Raw genomic sequence first — 22994 nt, 5'->3', positions numbered from 1 at the left:
CTCAGCTCCTATTCTGATGCCTCATGCCAGCAGAACATAAAACACTAGCATATCCTACCAAGAAAAGAGTTAGAATATCCCCAATACTGGTTTCTAAAAAAAAAAACAAAACAACTTCTTTACACTTAGATGAACTGATGCAAAGTGAATTGAGCAGAACCAGGAGAACACTATACACAGTAACAGCAATATCGTAATGATAATCATCTGTGAAAGGCTTAGCTAATACAATCAATACAATGATCCATGACAATTCCACGGGACCCATGCTATCCATCTGCAGAGAACTGATGAACTCTGAATACAGATTGCAGCAGATATTTTTTTCTCACTTTATTTGGAAATCTTTTGCATTACTTCACATATAATACCATATTATTACCTTCTTAATGGATATGGGACGAATGGAGGGATAAAGAAAGTCTGGAACTGAAAATTAAAATGAAAAATAAAATAAATAAAAGAATATCCCCAATGTTCACATGATAGGAACAAGTAGTTTTAAAAGGAAGAAATCCAAGTTACCAACATTCATATGAAAAAATGCTTTAAAACATTAATAACTCAAGAAACAAAAATTAAAAGCAATTCTGAGTTTCTACCTTATGCCTACCAGACTAGCAAAGTTGACAAAAACAAACACAACAATGTTGGAGAGGCTGCAGGAAAACAGATAAATTAATTCACAGTTTCTGAAGCTATGAACTGCCACAGGTACTCTGGAAATTTGGAACTATGACCTGAAAGTTATTGAACTGTGCATACTCTCTAACTTAGTATGAACCAGAAATCTCTACCAGGCCAACACCCCAAAGCGATCAAGAAAAGAGAAAAGGATGCAAATACAAAAATACAGCAGCTTTTTTTTTCCAGTGGCTAACAACCGTAAACTAAGAGGGGTTCCTGTTAGTTGGGGAATAGCTGAACAAAGTATCAATGTAATCGAATAAGACTGTGCCTTATTAAGAAATGAAAAAAAAAAGAGATGGTTTTAAAGAAACCTAAGGTGATTTGGGTGAAGCAAACATAACCAGGAGAACAATTTATAGTATGACAATAATACTGTACAAAAATGAACAATTTTAAGACTTAAGATTTCTGATCAATGCAATGGCCAACTATGATCTGATTCCAGATGATGAAGAATATCACCTACCTCCTAATAGAAAAATGATGGACTAGATATGAAGAATAAGACATTTGGGGCATGACCAGTGCAGGAATCTGTTTTACCTGACTATGCATATTTATTACAAGAGTTGCAGTTTTCTTTTTACTCTGAAGGCAGTTAAATGTCATAATTAAACAAAAAAAAATTCTTCAAACTATGGACCAGTGAATCTGGCTTCTGTTCAAATTGCAGAATGTATTTTTGAAACATATTAAAGGCGAGAGACAGTGGTATGGTAGGAAAATCCTCAGGCAACACCTCAGCCAATGCATTACCCTCTCACCACCATCTTCACCATAAAATTCCTCTCTTCCTTCAAGATGTGTTGGCTTCAGTCAGGCCTCTGGCACATGATGATTATATGACCCTGAATTTATCTTCTCATTGCCCTATGCTACTCTCTGAGACTATAAATTGGAGAGCTGTTGACCATCTGTATCATTAAAGGAAGTTTCCACACTGGCAGGTACACTCTAACAGTGAAATCACTGTTCCTGTCCAAATATCTCCCAAATCCAAAAAAACTTGAATGATTTGTGAACATTTTAAAAAGAAGCAGTTATCATTAATAATCAGCAAGACATCATCACGAACAAGCCAAACCAGACCAACTTCATTTTCCTTCTGACAAGATTACAAAGTTGGCTGATCAGGGGAATGTCATAGATAACATAACTAGATTTCAGAAGGGCATTTGATAAAACCTCTCCTGGTATTCTTATAGAAAAGATGGAGAGAAATAGGCTAGATTATATGTTAGGTGGATTCAGAACTGGCTGAATGACCAAGGACAAAGTATTCTCTTTAGCGAGTTAATGTCAATTTTGAAGGAGCCGTTTAATGGAAAGCCACAGGCCTGTTGATTTGTGCTAATTCACTATTTTTATCAGTCTTGAAAGAAGGCATATATCAATCAATTAAAAAACATTTATTAAGCTCTTATTACATACCAAGCACTGTCCTAGGTGTTGAGGATACAAATACAGTGAATTGATAAAGATCCCTGCTAGCAAAAAGCTTAAATGCTATTTTAGAAGATAAGTACATCTCTATATATACAAAATAAAGAGTAAATACAAAGTTGTTCAATAAAAGGTAGTCTGGGAAGTAGGACACTACCAATCGGGGAGATGAGGAAAGGCTTCACATGGAAAATGATGCTTGAGTTGCATCTTGAGGGAAGAAAGGAATTTTATGCTGAAGATGGTGGTGAGAGGGTAATGCATTCTACTCGTAAGAAACAGCTAGTTCAAATGCATAGATTCGGGCAGATGGAGTACCATTTGTAAGAAATGGAGAATATTTAGGAGTCTACCTACTGAAACAAACCCAGGAACTATATGAACACAATTACAAAACACTTTTCACCCAAATAAAGTCAGATCTAAATAACTGGAAAAACATCAGTTGCTCATGGGTAGGCCGAGCTAATATAATAAAAATCACAATTCTACCTAAGGGTAATTTACTTATTCAGTGTCATACTAATCAAACTATGAAAAAATTATTTTATAGAGTTAGAAAAAATAATAAAAAGATTCATCTTTGGCATAACAAAAAGTCCAGAATATCAAGGGAACTAATGAAAAGAAAAGCAGGGGAAGGTGGCCTTAGCCATTCCAGATCTTAAATTGTATTATAAAGCAGCAATCATCAGAACTGCTTGGTACTGGCTAAGGAATAGAGTGGTGGATCAGTAGAATAGGTTAAGTATGTAAGACACAGTAGCCAATGACTACAGTAATCTATTATTTGACAAACCCCACAAAACCCCAGCTTCTGGGATAAGAAGTCAATCTTTGAAAGAAAACTGCTGGGAAAACTGGAAAAGAGTATGGTAGAAACTAGGCATAGATCAAAATCTCCTACCATATACCAAAATAAGGTCAAAATGGGTTCATAATTTAAATATAAAGGCTGATACTGTAAGCAAACTGGGAGAGCAAGGAATAGTTTACCTATCAGATCTATGGAGAACAGATTCATGACCAAACAGGAGATAGAGAACATTATGAAATGCAAAATGGATAACTTTGATTACATTAAATTGAAAAGTTTTTGCATAAACAAAGCCAATGCAACAAAGATTAGAAGGAAAGTAGAAAATCAGGCAAGAATTTTTACAATCAGTCTCACTGATAAGAGCCTCATTTCTAAAATACATAGAGAATTAAGTCAAATTTATAAGAATACAAGTCATTCCCCAATTGATAAGTGGTCAAAGGATATGAATAGGGAGTTCTCAGATGAAGAAATTAAAACCATCTATACTCACATGACAAAATGCTCTAAATCGTTATTGATTAGAGAAATGCAAATCAAAACAACTTTGAAGTACCACATCACACCTATCAGATTGGCCAACATGACAAAACAGAAAAACGATAAATGTTGGAAAAGATGTGGGAAAATTAGAACACTAACACATTATTGGAAGAGTTGTGAAATGATTCAACCATTTCGTAGGGCAATTTGGAACTATGCCCAAACAGCTATAAAAATGTGCATACCCTTTGACCCAGCAATAGCATTTCTAGGGCTATATCCCAAAGAGATCATACAAATGGGAAAAGTTCCCACAGGTACAAAAATATTTATAGTAACTCTTTCTGTGGCGGCAAAGAATTGGAAATTGAGAGGATGCCCATCAACTGGGGAATGGCTGAACAAGTTGTATGAATGTAATGGAATACTATTGTACTATAAGAAATGATGAACAGGCAGACTTCAGAAAAACCTGGAAAGACTTGTCTGGTCTGATGCTGAGTGAAGTGAGCAGAACCAGAAGAACACTGTACACAGTAACAGCCATGTTGTGTGATGACTGATATTGATAGACTTAACCCTTCTCAGCAATACAAGGATTCTAAGACATGTCCAAAGGCCTCATGATGGAAAATGATATACACATCCAAAAAAAGTACTATGGAGTTTGAATGCAGATCAAAGCATACTATTTGCTTTTTTTTTTTCCTTTTGTTGTGTTTTGTTTCCTCTTTCTGGTGGTTCCTCCTATTGCATCTAATTTTTCCTTACAACATGACTAATGTGAAAATATGTTTAATAGCAATGTATATATATAGTCTATATCAGACTGCACGCCATCTTAGGGAGGAAGGTGGGGGGGAGGAAAGGGGAGAAAAATTTAAAACTCAAAAGCTTATTGAAGTGACTGTTGATAAATCAAAATAAATTAATTTTTAAAAATGAGAATTGGAAAAAAAAACAAATGGAGAAGGCTAGTTTGGCTCAACTACAGAATATCAGACGGAGAGTAATGATAACTAAGGTTGGAAAGATAAATTGGATTTGGGTTGTATAAGCTTTAAAATCTAAACAGAAGAATATATATTTGATTCTAGAGGTAGTCAATGGAGTTTACTGAATAGGGGAGTAACATGGTCAGATTTGAGTTTAAGGAATACCACTTTGGCAGGAGTGTATAGGATAGATTAGAATGGAAAGAGACTTGAGGCAAGGCGACGAATCAGAAGATTGTTACAATAATCCACGCAAAACTGATGGAGTGCCTGAACTAAGGTGTTAACTATGTGAGTAGAAAGGAGTTTTGCGGTGCAAGAACTAGTAACAATGCTAAGATTTAATAACTTATTGGATGTGTAGCATGAGAAAGAATAAGGAGTAGAGAACCTGAGAGATTAGAAAAATAGTGGTCCCTTCAAAAGAAATAAGGAAACAAAGATCCAAGCTTTTGGGTTAAGAAGTCAAAATTTCATAAAGATTGCTTGGAAAATGAAAGCAATTTCGTAGAAACTAAGCACACACTAACAGTCACATCATATACCAAGATAAGGTCAAAATGGATTAATGATTTAGACATAAAGGATGATAGAAGTAAATTAGGAGAACATGGAAAAACGTAACTGTCAGATTTATGGATGAGGGAAGAGTTTATGTCCAAACAAGAGATAGTGAGGATTACAAAAAGTAAAATAGGCAATTTTGATTACATGAAATTAAAAAGCTTTTGCACAAGCAAAACCAAAGCAGCCAAAATTAGAAGGAAAACAGGAAACGGAGGGAAACTTTTATAGCAAGTTTCTCTGACAAAGAGAATTTTATTTTTTCATTTTTCATTCATTACATTTTTCAAATATATAGGCAACAGAATCAAATTTGTAAAAATAAGAGCCATTCCCCAGTGGATAAATGGTTAGAGGCTATGAACAAGCAGTTTTCAGAAGAAATCAAAGCTATATTTAGACATATTAACAAATGCTCTAAACCATTACTGATTAGAGAAATGCAAATTAAAACAATTCTGAGATAACCACCTCACACCTATCAGATTGACATGACAGAAAAGGAAAATTACAAATATTTGAGGGGATATGGAAAAATTAGGAAACTAACGCACTGTTAGTGGAGTTGTGAACTAGTCAGTCCAATCATTCTGGAGAACAATCTGTAAAACTAAATACCCTTTGACCCAGCAATACCACTACTAGGTCTGTATCCTAAAGGAGCAAAGAAAACGGAAAAAAATCTATCCATACAAAAATATTTATAGCAACTCTTTTTGTGGTGGCAAAGAATTATAAGTCATCCATCAATTGGGGAATGGTTGAACAAGTTGTAGTGGATTATTGTGATAGAATAGTATTTTACTATTAGAAATGACAAGGGCATTCTCAGAAAAACCTGGGAAAACTAATATAAACTGATGCAACGGGAAATGAGCAAAACCAGGAGAACACTGCATACAGTGACAGCAATATCATAAGTATGGCCAACTGTGAAAGACTTAGCTACTCTGATCAGCCACTGATCCAAAACAATTCCAAAGGACCCATGGCAAAAAAAAAGCTATCCACCTCCAGAGAGACAAATGATTGATGAACTCTGAATGCAGAATGAAGCATACTTTTTTGTACTTTGTTTTTACGTTTTATTTTGTTTGTGTCTTCTTTTGCAACATGGCCAATACGGAAGTATTTTGCTTGATCTCACATGTATAATGACAATCAAATTTCTTGTCTTCTTAAGGAAGGTAGAGCAGAAGGAGGGAGAGAATTTGGCATTCAAATTTTTTTTTAAATTATTGTTAAAAAAATTTTTGCAGCAAGTACATCTGATAAAGGCCTAATTTCTCAGCTAGATAGAAAACTGAGTCAAATTTATAAGAATCCAACTCCAATTGATAAATGATTAAAGGACATGAACAAAGAAATCAAAGTTATCTATAGTCATATGAATAAATGCTTTAAATCATCATTGATTAGAGAAATGCAAATTAAAACAACCCTGAGGTACCACCTCACCTACCAGATTGGTTAATATGACAAAAGAAGAAAATGATAAATGTTAGAAGGGATTTGAGAGAACTGGGACACTAATGCACTGTTGGCGGAGCTGTGAAGTGATTCAACCATTCTGGAGAACAATTTGTAACTATGAGCAAAGGGCTATAAAACTGTACATACCCTTTGATCCAGCAATACCAGGAGAACATTGTATACTGTAGCAGCAGTACTTCATGATGACAAACTGTGAGTGAATGACTTCACTATTCTCAGCAATACGATAATCAAAGACAATCTGAAAGGATTCATGATAAAAAATGCGACCCACCTCCAGAGAAAGAACTGATGTTGTCTAAATACAGAATGAAGCATACTATTTTCTTTCCTTTTTTTTGTTCGTGTCTTCTCGCACAAAATGACTAATATGGAAATGTTTTACATGATTGCACATGGATAACCCATACCAGATTGATTACCGTCTCAGGTATGGGGGAGGGGAGAGAAGGAAAGAGAGCATTTGGAACTCGAAATTTAAACAAAAAAATGTTAATAATTGTTTTTATGTTTAATTGGGGGAAAACAATATTTTTTTAAATTTTACATGTAATTAGGAAATATTTAATGAAAGAAAAAATAATTTAAAAAAGAAACAGGGAAGGTTGGAAAAAGGAAGAGTTCAGAGAAAATAAAAGCAGTTCAGTTTGAGGTCTTTTAGATTCTTTCAAATAACTAGTTTGAAATGTCCAAAAGAAAACTGGTAACACATGACTGAGGCTCATGGAAGAGACTGTGAAAATATATATATATATAGGTCTAGGAGTTATTTATGTAGGGATGAGAGCTAAATCCTTTGAGCTCATGAGTTTATGAAGAAAGTATAGAGTCAGTCAACAAACATTTATTAAGCATTTACAATGTTCCTGGTACTACGCTAATTCTTAGTGCAGAATAAAAGGCAAAATCATTGTCCTTGCCCTTAAGGAGCTCACATTCTAAAGAGGGAGACAATATGCAAACAGCTATATACATATAAGATACAAACACTATAAATGAGAGGAAATATCAGAGGAAAATGCCTTCTGGAAAAGGAAACATTAGAGCTCATTCTTGAAGGAAACCAGGGAAGCAAAGATGAGGAGCAAAAACATTCTCAGGCATAGGATGCAGCCAGTAAAAACACTGGAATGAAGAAATGGAATGTCACATGTGAGGAACAGCAAGTAGACCAGTGCTGCTGGATCACTAAGTACATGGTGGGGGCAAGTAAAAAAGTCTGAAAAGTCGCCATGTTGTAAAGGCTTTAAAAGCCAAACCAAAGATACTATTTTTGATCTTGGAGGTAAGGGGGAGCCACTGGTGTTCACACTTGATGCTAAGGAAGATCATATTGAGTAGAGGATGAACTGCAGTAGGAAAGGTCTTGAGGCTGAGAGACCAATCAGAAGTCTTATCGTAGCAGTCCATTTATGAAATAATGAGGCCCTAGGGTTGTGTCATATACATTGAGAAAAGGGGACATCTGCAAGAGACATTATGAAGTTAGAACAACAAAATGTGACAAAAGATTAGACATGTGAATTAAGTATGAGTGAGGAGCCAAGGACGAGAACTGAGGTTGTAAGCCTAGGTGACTTCCCTGTAGAGTAACAGGGAATCTGGGAAGAGGGGGAACTTGGCAGGAAAGATAATAAGCTCTGTTTTGAACATGACAAAGATGCATTACATTCTTCAACCTAAGAACCAGAGGGTCTTTCCATCTTATAACTAAAACCCGAAATGTGCACTAGCTCCACCTATTAGAATGTGCACTCTTACAAGACATAGATTGTCTTGCCTTTCTACTTATATTCCCGATGTTTAGCATAATGCTTTACACATGCATAAACGCTTAATAAATACTTTTTCAAGCATTCTTTTCGTGAACACTCTTCTCTACACTGCAAAAACTAAAGTTTTTGACCTTTCCTTTGAGCCTTCAGATAGGTTCACAGAATGTTTTTGTGAGAGTCACAGATTCAAAGTTGGTCTGAAACCTTTGTTTAAAAAAGAATAAAAACTGATGCATTACTGATAATAAGTAGTTTATTTCCTCAAAATCCAGTTATGATTCACGTTTGTAGCTAAGCTTCCCCATGTCCTTACAGAATTTTTCTTGCTTAAACTTGCCATAGTACTTTCTCTTTCCAGGCATATAAAGGGATAGGAGAGGTGTAAATGAAAATGTTAAATGACTACCTGTAGTATGTAGCCTACAAAACAATGTTAACTTAGAGGGAGACACAAGAGAATCTAGAAAGGGGTTACCAGTTATCACAGTATTTCAAATAGCTGATAATTCTACCACTGCTCTTCAAGAGATATTTCTATTTGCCAAATACTACTCTTCTTTCTCTTCCCACCCTTCCCCTCCCCCAATCAACTAGCAACAACAAACACATTGACAAAATATAAACAAAGGCATAGAAATTACAACAAATGCTCTGCACATTAATAATGGAATTATTAGACCTGCATTAATCCTGTTCTACCTAGTGGCCACAATCAGTTGAAGCTGTCACTCAACAATTATATATGCATAAAAAATGTTTAATTTAAAAATTAATTTTGCCAATCATGGAAGTCACAAAAGCTACAGCTTATACAAATACTGAAAAGTCAAATAGTAATTCTATACAAAGTCATGTCAACATGTAATTTTTTTTTCAATTTTTAAGCATTTAATCATTATTCTCCTTTCCACTCTGCTTTCTCTGAAAGAAAAAGGAAAAACAAAACCCTTATAATAAGCATAATCAAACAAAACAAATCCCCATATTGATTACATCCAATATATATATATATCTCATTCTGCACATTAGTCCATCAGTTCATTGTCAAAAAGTTGCGTTCTTCTTCACCAATGCTATAGAATCCTAGTTGATCAGTGATCAGTTATCAAAACCAATTGTTTTTTACAGGATAAATTGTGTTTCTGGTTCTGGTCCCTTTATTCTGATTCAGTCCAAACAAATTATTCCAGGTCTCTGTTTCTTAGAATAATATTCTATTACATTCATATGCCGTAATTTGTTCATCTATTTTCCACTGGATGAAAACCCCTTTAGTTCCAGTTCTATTATGTTACCACAAAAAGAGTTGCTATATAAATATTCTTATACATAAAGGACCTTTTCCTCTTTGGTCTCCTTAGGGCAGATATATTAACTCATTAAATATCCCAACTAAGATATCCCACCATCACCTCAACATGTCCAAAAGCAATCCTGTCATTCTCATCAAATCAGTTTAACCTCCAAATGCTCCCACTACAGAGATCAAAATTCCTGAGTCATCCTCCATAATGGTTTCCTTACCAAGTGTAACTAAGTTTTCAACTTCTTTCTTTTACCCAAAGCTATCTCACTTTAAACCTGGATTATAAAATAGTCTCTCCTGACTTGGAAGATTCTCTTCATTCCAATCCATTTTAGGACAATACTGCCAAACCAAATTTCCCAAAACTGATCCTAACCTATGTTAGACCCTGAAGATACAAAGACAAAAATGAAACAATTCCATGTCTAAACAGTCCCTATCTTCAGGGAAATATTCCAAAGGAAAATATACACACAAATACAATAAAAAGTAGGTATAATATAATTCTGAGGCAAGAGAAGGAGACATTAACAACCGGGCAATTCAGTTCTGTTTATCTTAATCCTAACTAACCCTCAAGGACCAATTTAAATTCATTCTACTTGTTGATACGGCTTTCTTCCTATCTACTTGAGCACTTATAATCTATAAGACATAATAATATTCTGAGTCAATTCAATCCAGAAAGCATTTGTGAATTTCCCACCGTGTACAAAAAGCACTCTGCTTGGCCCTGGAAATACAAAGAGAAAACAAAACCAGTCCCTAAACTCCCAAAAACAACATGGAAGGAGTAGGTAATAGCATAAGCAAACAGTTATCTGTAACCCAGGGCACAGTGTCACTCAAGACTCTACACTCAGATAGACTGACCCAAGAAAATCATTATCTCTCTTCATCTAACTGCACACACTTGGAGTAACTCCATGAAAGTCTCCAAATGTAGCTTACACATAGGTTTCTCCAAATGTGAGTAAATATTCCCAACCTCTTAATATTCAATGTGCTATTTACTGTAAAGCAATTATTTGAACTTCTCAATGATTTCAATTCTATATATATATAAGTAGTCTTCTCTGCTGGTTCTTCATTCCTGTTATGCCCTGTAACTGTGAGTGTCCCCCAAGGCAGCATCTTGAGCTTTTATGTTTTCCCTCTAGCTTCACTTCCTATGGGTTCAATATTATCTCTATGCAGATCTATTTATCCAACCCCACCCTATTCTGAGTGCCAGTCCAAAATTACCAAATGCTTTTTGGACATTTCTAATTGGATATAGGCATCTATAACTTACATCCAAAACAGAATTTGTTATCTTCCTCTCCAAACCTCCCCCTCTTCCCAACTTGCCCATAACTGTCAAAGACACCACTATTCTCCAATTCACTCAGGCCTATGACCATGGTATCACCCTCTAGTCCTCCTTCTCACCCCACATATACCCTCTGTTGCCAAATCTTGCAGCTTCTATCACGATATCTCTCACTACATCTCCTTCTCTCCCCTCACACACCCGTAATCCTAGTTTAGGCCCTTCTCACCTCTCATACAGACTGTTACAGAAGCATTCTAACTGGTCTCTTGCTTCAGTGCTCTCCCCACTCCAATGCAACCTCCAATCAGCTGCTAACGTGACTTTAAGAAAGCATATATCTGACATAGCAACCATTCTGCTCAATGAGCTCCAGTGGCTCCCAATTTTTACTTCCTGAATCAACCATAAACTGCTAAAATGTTTACATGTTTTTATTATCTGGCCCCTCAGCCTTGTTATATCTTACTCTCCCTCCAAATATTCTCCATTCTGGCAATACTGGCCTACTTGCATAGGATATTTCATCTCCCATCTCTAGGTCTTTGCACTAGCTGTCCCCCATACCTAAAATGCCCTGCCTGCCCCCCTCACCTTGATTCCCTTCAAGTTTTAGCTCAATCCTGACTAACTCCAGGAAATTTTTTTCCAAGTGGCTAACAGCTGCAAATGTCTTCTCACAGTGTCTCTCATCTGTTCTGTATATACCTTAAATCCAACCTAGTTAGCAGTGGTCACCCCCATTCAAATGTAAGCTCCTTGAGGGCAAAGCCCATGTTTTTTGCTTTTCTTTGTATCCCCAGTGCCCAGCACACAGTAAACTCTTAATAAACGTTTTGTCTTGACTTGAGATTATATTGTTTCTTTTAAATGCCAAAAGTAGCATGAAAAAACTAAAAGTCAATAAGGAAGGCAACTGAATGAATCCATTTTCAAATCCTTTTAAAACATACCATTCTGCACAAGAAGACTGTTTGAGTGATTTTTTCCTTGCTTTTCCTTCTTAATATTCTTTGAATCTAAAAAGAAATATTATGACCAAATTTATTAGTAAGATTTAGAAGCAATCATATATTAAAGATCACTCAATGTTTCTGCAGTTGCTTACTGAAACTTTTCTAACAAAAAATTTACTATTACCTATTTTATACTGATATATAACATAATATCACCTGGAAATTAATTAGGCATTTTAGGAAATTCATTAATCAGCAAGAGTCAGTGTGGTAGTGTGTAGTATTGGATCAGGAATCTAAAAAACTCTAGGGTTCAAAGCTTGCCTCTGACCATAACCATAGGAGTAAGTGGTTTTAACCTGAGCCTCAAGGAACTTCAGTTTCAATCCATATCAGTGGAAAGAATATAAACCAAAGAAATCAATGACTGTTAACATGTTAACACATTCAATGACACATAAAGATAACATTTAACAAAATGGAATGATAAATTATTGCTCATTAGTTATACAAAGAAATTAACATAGTCCCAAAATTACATATTAGAAAAGATATTACTGATAATAAAACCAGAAAGAAAGTCAAATTTTAATTTTATTTGATGTTTTGGTAAGCTAGTAGTTGTAAGAGCTTGCAGGGCCTAGAGCTACAAAATATTAAACATATAATGTAGAGCCAGAAGGGACCTCATAGGGGACAGGTAGGTGGCGCAGTAGATAGTGCACTGGCCCTGGAGTTAGGAGGACCTGAGTTCAAATCCAGCCTCCGACCAAACACTTGACACTTACTAGCTGTGTGACCCTGGGCAAGTCACTTAAACTCAACTGCCTTTAAAAAAAAAAGAAGAAGAAAAAGAAAGGACATCACAGAAGTGATTCAGCCCAATCTCCAAAGGAAACTGAGACTGAAGGAAATACTAAATTGCGAAGTAAATTAATGTTGGCCTCTTCTACTTCCTAGGTCCACTCCTCTCTCTTTATTCTTCCCTCTGAATTTAAGATGAGTATCTCCCCAAAAGTCTCACCCACTTATTTTCTAGAACACTTTAAAAGACAAATCTAACTGATGCTTACTAACTGCTATCAAATATCTACTACATGGAATATCAATTAAGACCATCAAATTAAGTTTAAACAAAACTAAAAATTTCTTCTAGCATCTTATACCTGAAGTAAACCAGTAGATCAAATAACCTATTCCATATGCATTCTAATACTACAAACAAGAAACTGAAATATTTTCTTCCCATCTTCTTTTGACACATAAATCACCTTACCTTTATTTACTGTCTTCCCCATAGTTGTCCTCTTCTTCAGTGTTCTTCCTTGGGACAGGAAAGACCAAGAACTGCCTCTTTATCACATAAAAAGATTCCTGAAAGGCAGTATTACTACAAATCAGTTGCAACACATATTACCTGTTTCTAGTTAAAACTGGAAAATCAAAAGGAAGGCTACAAAAAACTAGAATGAAAAGGATTTTCACTTTATGAAAATTAAGTAAATCTCCTTAGGAGATAAAGATTTTACACAATCATTACTAAAAATAGTCCTTAATGGAAATTTGTGAATTCACTGAATATATTCCATTTTCTATTTTAAAGATTCTCAGAAAATAATATCCTCATAAATTCGATTAGAAAAAAGGATCATCAAATAATATAGTGTTAGCTGAACTTCCCTTTTCTTATGAATATCCATCCATAACTGAAATTAAAGGTAGTGGGAAAAAAGGATAGAAGTTTTTACTTTAAAATTTTGTTGAAAACAAAGATCAAAATCTGAATCTTCATTTCTTGAAAATTATTTACTAATCAAGAGGATTTATTAAATTTTTAGATGTCCATATCTTGCTAAAAGGAACCACAGACAATGAATTAATATAAATACTCAACATATATGGACCAAATTCCTAAAGGAAAAGTTAAATTACAAGAGGAAACAGTACATACTATTGGGGGAACTCAACTTTTCCCTCTCAGAGCTAAATAAATTTAACAATAAAATAAATTTTTAAAAGAAGTTAAGGAAATTAATAGAAAATTAGAAAAGTTAGATATGAAAGACTTCTGGAGAAAACTGAATAGGAAAAGAAAGGAATATACCTTTTTCTTAGCTATACATGGCACTTTTCACAAAAACTATGTGTTAGGGCATAAAAAATGTCACAACTGAATGTAGAAAAGTAGAAATATTAAATGTATCCTTTTCAGATCACAATGCAATAAAAATTACACTTATTAAAGGGTTGTAGAAGCATAGATTAAAAGTTAATGGGGGCGGCAGCGGGGGGGGGGGCACCAGGTGGTACACTGGACAAAGAACCAGCCCTGGAGTCAAGAAGACCTGAGTTCAAATCCAGCCTCAGACACTTGACATTTATTACCTGTGTGACCCTGGGCAAATCAGTTAACCCTGATTGCCTTGCCCCTCTCCCAAAGAAAAAGTTAGTTAGAAATGAAATAATGTAATCCTAAAGAATAAGTGGGTCAAAGAACAAATCATAGAAACAATAATTTCATTAAAAAGAATGATAATGAGACAACATTCTACAATATGTGAGATAAAGCCAAAGCAATACTTACTGGAAAATGTATTTCTCTAAATGTGTACATCAATAAAAGTGACAAAGAGATCAATGAATTGGGCATGCAAATAAAAAAAAACAGATTAAGAATAAATTAAAAATCCACAATTAAACACGAAAATGGGACTCCTGAACACCAAAGGAGAGAGTAATAAAATTGAAAATAAGAGAACCATTTGAACTAATAAATAAAACTAGGAGCTGGTTTCATGAAAAAATAAAACAGATAAGCCATGGTTAATTTGATCTCAAAAAAAAGAAAGAAAATCAAATTACCAGTATCAAAAATGAAAAGAATGAATTCACCACTAATGAAGATAAAATTAAAATAGTTATTATATGTTATCTGGCCCAATTATATGCCCCAAAATTTAACAATCTAAATGAAATGGATGAATTTTGTTGTTGCTGTTCAGTCGTTTTTCAGTCTTGTCCAACTCTTCATGACACCCATTTGGGTTTTCTTTGCACAGCTAGTGGATCATTCTCCAATGAGGAAACAGAAGCAAACAGGGTCTCTTGTTTACCCAAGGTCACATAGCTGCTAAGTGTCTAAAGCCAAATTTGAACTCAAGATGGTTAAGTCTTCCTGACTCCGAGCCCTGCACTCTATCCACTGCTTACCTAGCTGTCTATGGATGAATATTTACAAAACATAAATTGCCCAGAGTAACAGAAGAGAAAACAGAATACTTAAATAACCCTATCTTTGAAAAAGAAATTCAACTAGCCATAAATGAGCTCCATAAGGAAAAAATCCCCTGCACCAGATGAATTCACAAGTGAATTCTACCAAACATTTAAAGAACAATTAAATCTAATATTGTAGAAACTACTTGGTAAAACAGGCAAAGAAGTCCTACCAAATTTATTTAAGACACATGTACAGTGCAGATTTCCAAACCAGGAAGAGCAAAAATGGAGAAAGAAACTATAGACCAATTTCCCTAAAGAATACCTGATGTAAAATTTTTAAATAAAATACTAGTAAGGAGATTACAGCAATATACCACAAATCTATATCACAAAGATTATGAACAGGTAGGATTTATACCAAAAACGTTAAGAGTGGTTCAGTATTAGGAAAACTATCAGCATAACTGACCATACAAATAATAAAAACAAAAATTATATGATTATCTCAACAGATGCAGAAAAGGCTTGACAAAATACAATGCCCATTTCTACTAAAAATACTAGACAGTAAAGGAATAAACGGAGCTTTCCTTAAAGTAATAAGTAGTATCTATTTAAAACCATCAGCAAGCATTATCTGTAATGGGGATAAGCTAGAAAGAAGCCTTTCCAATAAGATCAGGGATGAAGCATGGATGCCCATTATCACCACTATTATTCAATATTGTACTAGAAATGCTAGCTATAGCAATATGACAAGAAAAAGAAACTAAAAGAATTTTAAAAAAGGCAATGAGAAAACAAAACTATCACTCTGTAGATGATATGATGGTATATTTAGAGAAATCTAGAGAATCAACTAAAAAACTAGCTGAAATAATTAACAGCTTCAATAAAGCTACAGGATATTTTTAAAAATCCCACATATATCATCAGCATTTCTATATACTACCAACAAAACCCAGCAGAAAGAGATAGAAAAGAGAAATTCCACTTAAAATAACAGTAGACAATATAAAAAACTTGGGAGTCTACCTGCCAAGACAAGCCCAGGAACTATATGAACATAATTACAAAATATTTTTCACACAAATAAAGTCAAATCTAAACCACTGGATAAATGTTCACTGCTTTTGCATAGGCTGAGCCAATATAATGAAAATGACAATTCTACCTAAATTTACTTACTCAACGCCATAACAAATTACCAAAAAAAATTATAGTTAGAAAAAATAATAAAAGTCAGCTATAGAAACAAAACACCAAGAACATCAAGGGAATCAATTAAAAAAAAGTGAAAGAAGGTAACTTAGCAGTACTAGGTCCCAAATTGTATTACAAAATAGTAAACATCAAAATAATCTGGTACTGGCTAGGAAATACAATGGCAGATCAGTGGAATATATTTGGCACACAATACACAGAAGTAAATGACCATAGTAATCTAGTATTTGAAAAACCCAAAGATCTAAGATTTTGGAACAAGAAATCACCGTTTGACCAAAAACTGCTGGGAAAACTGCAAAGTAATTTGGCAGAAACTAGGTATAGACCAAAATCTCACATTGTATACTCACATAAGGTCAAAATGAGTACATGATTTAGACATGAAGGGTGATATAAGTAAATTAGGGGAGCATGGAAAAATGTACCTGTCAGATCTATTGATAAGGGGAAGAGTTTATGTCCAAACAAGAGACAGAGGAAATTACAGGCACTAAAATGGATAATTTTGATTACATTAAATTAAAAAGGGTTTGCACAAAAAAATTCAATGCAGTCAAGATTAGAAGGAAAGCAGAAAACTAGGAAAATTTTTACACCAAATTTCTTTGATAAAAACTTCATTTTTCAAATATATAATTTGAGATAAGTCTATAAGAAAACAACAAGGCATTCCCCATTTGATAAATGGTCAAAGGATATGAACAGGCAATTTATAGAAGAAGCAACCAAAGCTATTTATAGTCACATGAAAAATGCTCTAAACCACTAGTGATTAGAGAAATGTAAAATAAAACAATTCTGAGATACACCTCACACCTAACAGACTCGCTAATATGACAGAAAAGGGAAATGATAAATGTTGGAGGGGGTGTGGAAAAATAGGGGCACTAATACCTTGTTTGTGGATTTGTAAAACTGATTCAATCATTCTGGAGAACAATATTGAATTACTCCTGAAAGGCTATAAAACTGTGCATTGAGCCAGCAATACCATTACTCGATCTGTATCCCAAAGAGATTAAAAAAAAAAAAGATTTATATGTACAAAATTATTTATAGCTCTTTTTTGTGGTGGCAAAGAATTGGAAATTGAGCAGATGCCCATTAACTGGGGAATGACTGAACCAGTTGTGGTTTATGATTGTGATGGAATACTATTGTGCTATAAGAAATGATGAGCAGAATGGTTTCAGAAAAACCTGAAAAGACTTACATGAACTGATGCGAAGTGACCAGAAACAGGAGAACATTGTATACAAGTAACAGCAATACTGGACAATGATCAACTGTGAATTACTTAGCTATTCCAAGCAATACAATGATCCAAGGCAATTCCAAAGAACCAATGATGAAAAATGCTATCCACTTCCAGAGAAAGAAATGATGGATTTTGAATGCAGATCAAATCATACTTTTTTAAACTTTATTTTAATTGGGGTTTATTTGAGGTGGTGTCTGTTTTCTTTCACAACATAACTAACATGGAACTATGTTTTCCATTACTGCACATGTATAATATGTCAAATTGCTTGGCTTCTCAAGGAGAGAGGGAGGGAATTTGGAACTCAGTTTTTAAAAATGAATATTAAAAATGTTTTACATATAATTGGAAAACAAAGTTTAAAAAAGAAATGACAAGGAAGAAGGCTTCAAAAAACCTGGAACAACTTTTACGACCTGATGCAAAGTGAAGTGAGCAGAACCAGTTTGAGAGAGAGAGTGAGTGTGCGTGTGTGTGTGTGTGTGTGTGTGTGTGTGTTTTCTCTTGTAACATGGCTACTACAGAAATATGTTCTGCATGACTGCATATATATAATCTGTATCAAATAGGCTGTCTTCTCAAGGAGGGGGAGGTACGCAAGGGAGAAAGAATTTGGAACTCAAAATTTTTCAAAGATGAATGCTAAAAATTATTTTTACATGTAATTAGAAATATATATAAAAAAATTTAAATCCATTTCCCAATGGATAAATGGTCAAATGATTAACAAGCAATTTTCAGAAAGAGAAATCAAAGTTATTGATAGTCACATGAACAAATGTCTAAATCACTACTGATTACAGAAATGCAAATTAAAACAACCCTGAGATGCCACTTCACACCTATCAGATGGGCATGACAGTAACATGACAGAATAGGAAAATGACAAATGCTATAGGGGATGTGGAAAAACTGGGACACTAATGCATTGCTGCTGGAGTTGTGAACTATTCCAATTATTCTGTAGAACAACTTGGAACCATATCCAAAAGGCTATAAAACTATGTTATCCTTTGACCCAGAAATACTACTCCTAGGTCTGTATCCCAAAGAGAGTAAAGAAAAGGGAAAAGAACCTATTTGTACAAAAATAGTGAGATCACCTGTCAATTAGGGATGGCTGAACAAGTTGTTGTATATGATCATGATGAAATACTACTGTGTTAAAGAAATGACGAGCTTGATGATCTTAGAAAAACACGGGACAGACTTGCATGAAATCATAAAGAGCAAAATGAGCAGAACCAAGAGAACATTATTCAGAGTAACAGCAATATTGTTTTAAAAACAACTTTGAGTGACTAAGTCAGTTTGACTATTATAAATACCCAAATTAACTACAGAAGACATATGAAAGAAGCCACTATCTACATCCAGAGAAAGAACCGATAAATAGAAGTATGTATAGAATAGTTTTACCTATATACATATTTGTGTCTAATGGTAGCCATCTCTAGGGCAGGTAGGTGAAAGGGAGAAAAAAGGGGGAAAGAAGTCACATGGTAACTTTATTATATATTTAAAAGGAATAGCAAGCTGTACATAATAGATCTGCAGTTTCATGTACAATCATCTTTTTTTTTCTATTCTACTATGTGATGGAAACACATTTTATTTCTTAAGTGCAGAATAAAATAAATTTTTAAAAAATTTTTAAATGACAAGGATAGTTTCAGAAAAACTTGGAAAGACTTACGTGAACTCATGCAAAGTAAAATGAGCAGAACCAGAAAACTCTTCATAGTAACAGCAATATTGTAAAGATGATCAACTCTTAAAGACTTAGCTACTCTGATCAAGAAAATGATCCAAAACAATTCCAAAGGACCCATGGCAAAAAATGCTATCCAACTCCAGAGAGAGAAATGGATAAACACTCAATGCAGATTGAAGCATACTTTTTTTAAACTTCATTTTTATTCTTTTATTTTATTTGTATTTTCTTTTTTTCTTTCATTTTGTTTGTATTTTCTTTTGAAACATGGCTAATAAGGAAATGTTTTACATGACTGAACATATATAACCTATATCAAATTGCTTGCCATCTCAAGGAGGGGAGAGGTGAGGGAGTGAGGGAAAAAATTTGGAGCTCAATTTTTTAAAAATTAGCATTAAAAATTGTCTTCACATGTAGTTGGAAAAATACAGTATTTTTAAAATGTTTTGCATGACTTCACATGTATAATCAATATCAAATTGCTTGCCTTCTCAAGGAGGGGGAAGGGTAAGAGAATTTGGCATTCAAATTTTTTTAAATGCTTGTTAAATTTTTTTTACAGATGATTAAGAACTGTTTAACAAAATAAGTTGAAAAAACACTTTTAGAGTTCCAAAAGATATTTTCATTTTATAGCACTCTTTCCAAATACCAAATGTAAGCAGCAAAAATTATGCTAATAAATAAAGAAACTAGAAAATTTTAAATACCTAGAAGATTCAAGAAATGTCAAACCATAATTTAGGTTAAAAAAAAGCATTAACTGGATGTTGGTAAAATTTTGAAAAACAGAAAGTATTATGACTAGATTAGATCCTCTAATGCAAACAAAGTGCCTGTATGAAAAAATATATACAAAACCTGAATATCTTTAGGTTTTAAGGTCACAGAAATTATTGATAAGATTGATAATCCAATCGTCTACAGATAAGACCAAAAATAATTCCAACTCTATTCTTTGCAGGTGGTGGAAGAATAAATTTAATAAAAGTGCATGTGCTATATAAAAATGGGAAACAATAACAAGAATAGTATTAAAGTAATCATCAGTACAGAAAAGCAAGGAAAAGGAAAGGAAAAAATAGGCTAAAATTAATTTGACCCTTGAATTCAAATACTTTATTATGAAACACTCAAAAGCTTTTCTTTTGTAAGCTACATAATAAGAACAATTCAAAGTGGTTGCCTTTCCGAGTATATAATTGGGAGGAGAGGTGCAATGGGGCTAAGTGCTTTGTCTGGGATCACACAGCTACTAAATGCCTGAGGCCAATTTGAACTCAGTTCCTCCAGACTTCAGGGCCAGTGCTCTATCCACTACACCACCTAGCTGGCTACTGAGTATATAATTCCAATAGAGCATTATTTACCAATTTTTTTTGTTTTTCTTACTTTATACTTAATGCTGCAATAAATATTACAACCTAACAATAATTGTCATTAGTCTAACTTACCTGGAATATCTGTATAAAACAAAAAAGATTCTAGCATGTCACAAGCATGTATTGAGAAACATAACTTTATAAACATTTCCATCAGTCCAGTAAAAGCTACTACTATGAAGCCCTGATGTAATTCAAAACAGTAAAAACTCAAATACATTGTAATATTCTCTCACTCACATTCCATGTAAAAAACTACATTTAACTTCTCTCTTTGAAGTGTAAAAAAAAAGTAAATAACAATAGCAGCCAAATATATTGTACCTCAAGGTGTACAAAATTAATAGAACTGTCAAAACTGATTTACTAAATAGTATGCAAATTCTAAGGGAAAAAGATGATAATCTGCCTAATGCTGAATTTTTCTTATATTAAAAGTTTCTTTTTAAAGTAATCGTATTTCAGAAAAAATTGCTCGTGGTTACTAACTAAAAGTTACTCCAGAGTTAGTTCTTGTTACCAAGCATATGCATTGGGCAATTAGGGTTTTAATTTTTTTTATTTTCTTTTTTTCTCTTACAAAGATGTGTAAAGACAGTAACCAAGTAATTTCCTATTTTGTGTGTCTTATACAATTCTCATCTCACCCACTTTGCTTTTACTTTTGTAATAAATTATTTCCAGTCAGAGTCAAAGACTGAAGAAATCAGGAAAGATAAGACCTAAAGAAACAACTCTTAACTTCTTCAAATGCAGAAAAAATAAGTATGAATTTGTGCCCCCCCCAAAAAAACAACTAGAAGTTGGCTATAAAATTAAAATTAGAGTTTAAGCTCAGCAGGAACTTGTAAAATCTCACATATAGTACTTTTTTTTTTTGTATAAGCGTGGGAAATGCTTAATCAGCTGTCATTCAGGGCAGGAAGAGGGGGAGGATCCAGTACTTAAAAGAGTAAAGTCTGGACTGAGAAGGAACCAAAAGTGAATGAGAAGTAAATGATGGGCCAGATGTCTGAAAAGGAAGATAATAAAAGAGGGAAAGGAGATAAGAGAAGAAAAAATATACATACCTATCAAAATATACATGTAAATGTTAAAGAAAATAAAATGTCATTTTTATCAGTTAATAAGAGACTTCCTACAACATAATAAAACATAGCAAAAACTGAAAGGAATCACTTCATTAAAATTAAGTGGATGTGTAGACAAGTTCATACACTATTCAGATAACTAAACTTTCTAAATAATTTAATTCATATCACAATTTTTAAAATAGTTTGGTTACCTAAAGTGGCAATGACTCACAACTTTAAGGGTTTTTTTCTTTCAGGTAACTATATTCAATCACCAAGCATTTTTACACCTTTCATTCATGTGTTCTTCTCCCTTTAATAACAGGCTTTCTTCCCTAGCCACAACCAACTCAGGCTTTGCCTCTCCTATCAGGCTCTTTGAAGCTCAGAAGGATAAACATACCAGTCCCCACAGCAGCTAACAAGAGCAAACGGAGGAGTAAGATCTCAACCCAGAGAGTTTATCTATGTCAACTATCCTCCATTGGTGGCTGATTCTACAATCATTTAAACCTATCACATGCAAGGGATTATCCAGCTGAAGACTATGACTGCAAGGGGACATATAGCTAACATAAAGCTAAGGGGACTAAGCAGTATGTCTGACAGGAAGAGGAGCTGAGAAGGGTAACATGCCTACACCAGCCAACCAAATCCCCTGTATATGGGAAGAAAAGAAAGAGTTTTACATTTAGACGAAGTATCTTGCAATTTTTCTACACTTGAACACAGAGAGGTTTGTTCTTCTGGGTCAGCCGTTGGTCAAGATGAGCATTCATCAATTGTTTTGATTGCCACAAGGGTAGCATGGGATTGGGAGGAACATGGTGTTTGCTATCGCTAGACATCAAGTCCTCAAAGTTTGCAGAGCTTCCAGATTCCACCACAGCCAGGACTTAAAATAACCAAGAGGTGACAGCAGTTTAACTTTAAGGTTCAGATAAAAGATGGCTTGCAGGATGAGTGGTGAGATGCCAGTGTTACAATGATAGAAAGTGAGTGGATGGCCTTACTGTCTTCTCTGCTCACTGTAGAGGTTGACAAGCCAGTCCATGAATGGTTCCCCCTCTAAATGTAATCTCTTGATTAGGTGGTGAGTGTAAGTTAGGCACAGTTAATACAAGGTACAATATCTACCCACTGTCATGTAACCAGCTTCTAATCAGTGGGTTGGTTAACAGAAGCATCTGCCACAAGGCTGGCCATGACCAGACAGGTCAGTAACCCTTTCCATCTGGGCTATTTTATCATAAACAGATGTGGCCAAGCCCTCC

At 34.3% G+C, this 22994-nt stretch overlaps 1 protein-coding gene across 3 annotated transcripts in view; it reads right to left on the bottom strand.

Annotated features, from left to right (window-relative positions):
* SCML2 (Scm polycomb group protein like 2) overlaps positions 1-22994 on the bottom strand; it is a 145996-nt gene that overhangs the window by 104022 nt on the left and 18980 nt on the right. For 2 of the 3 annotated variants that reach the window (XM_021007445.2, XM_021007447.2), the window contains exons 2-3: positions 13115-13212; positions 11836-11901 (exon numbers count right to left, since the gene is read on the bottom strand). The exons of the other annotated variant lie outside the window; for it this stretch is intronic. In XM_021007445.2, the coding sequence (XP_020863104.1) occupies positions 11836-11901; positions 13115-13136 (88 nt within the window). In that variant the 5' untranslated portion in view covers positions 13137-13212. The remainder of the gene's footprint in view (positions 1-11835; positions 11902-13114; positions 13213-22994) is intronic. 3 annotated transcript variants of the gene reach the window in all.

This window comes from Phascolarctos cinereus, unplaced genomic scaffold (assembly GCF_003287225.1).
Source record: "Phascolarctos cinereus isolate Bilbo 61053 unplaced genomic scaffold, phaCin_HiC Scaffold_726;HRSCAF=1367, whole genome shotgun sequence".
In the NCBI taxonomy this organism is placed as follows: domain Eukaryota; kingdom Metazoa; phylum Chordata; class Mammalia; order Diprotodontia; family Phascolarctidae; genus Phascolarctos; species Phascolarctos cinereus.
This window is presented reverse-complemented; position numbering and strand designations above follow the sequence as displayed.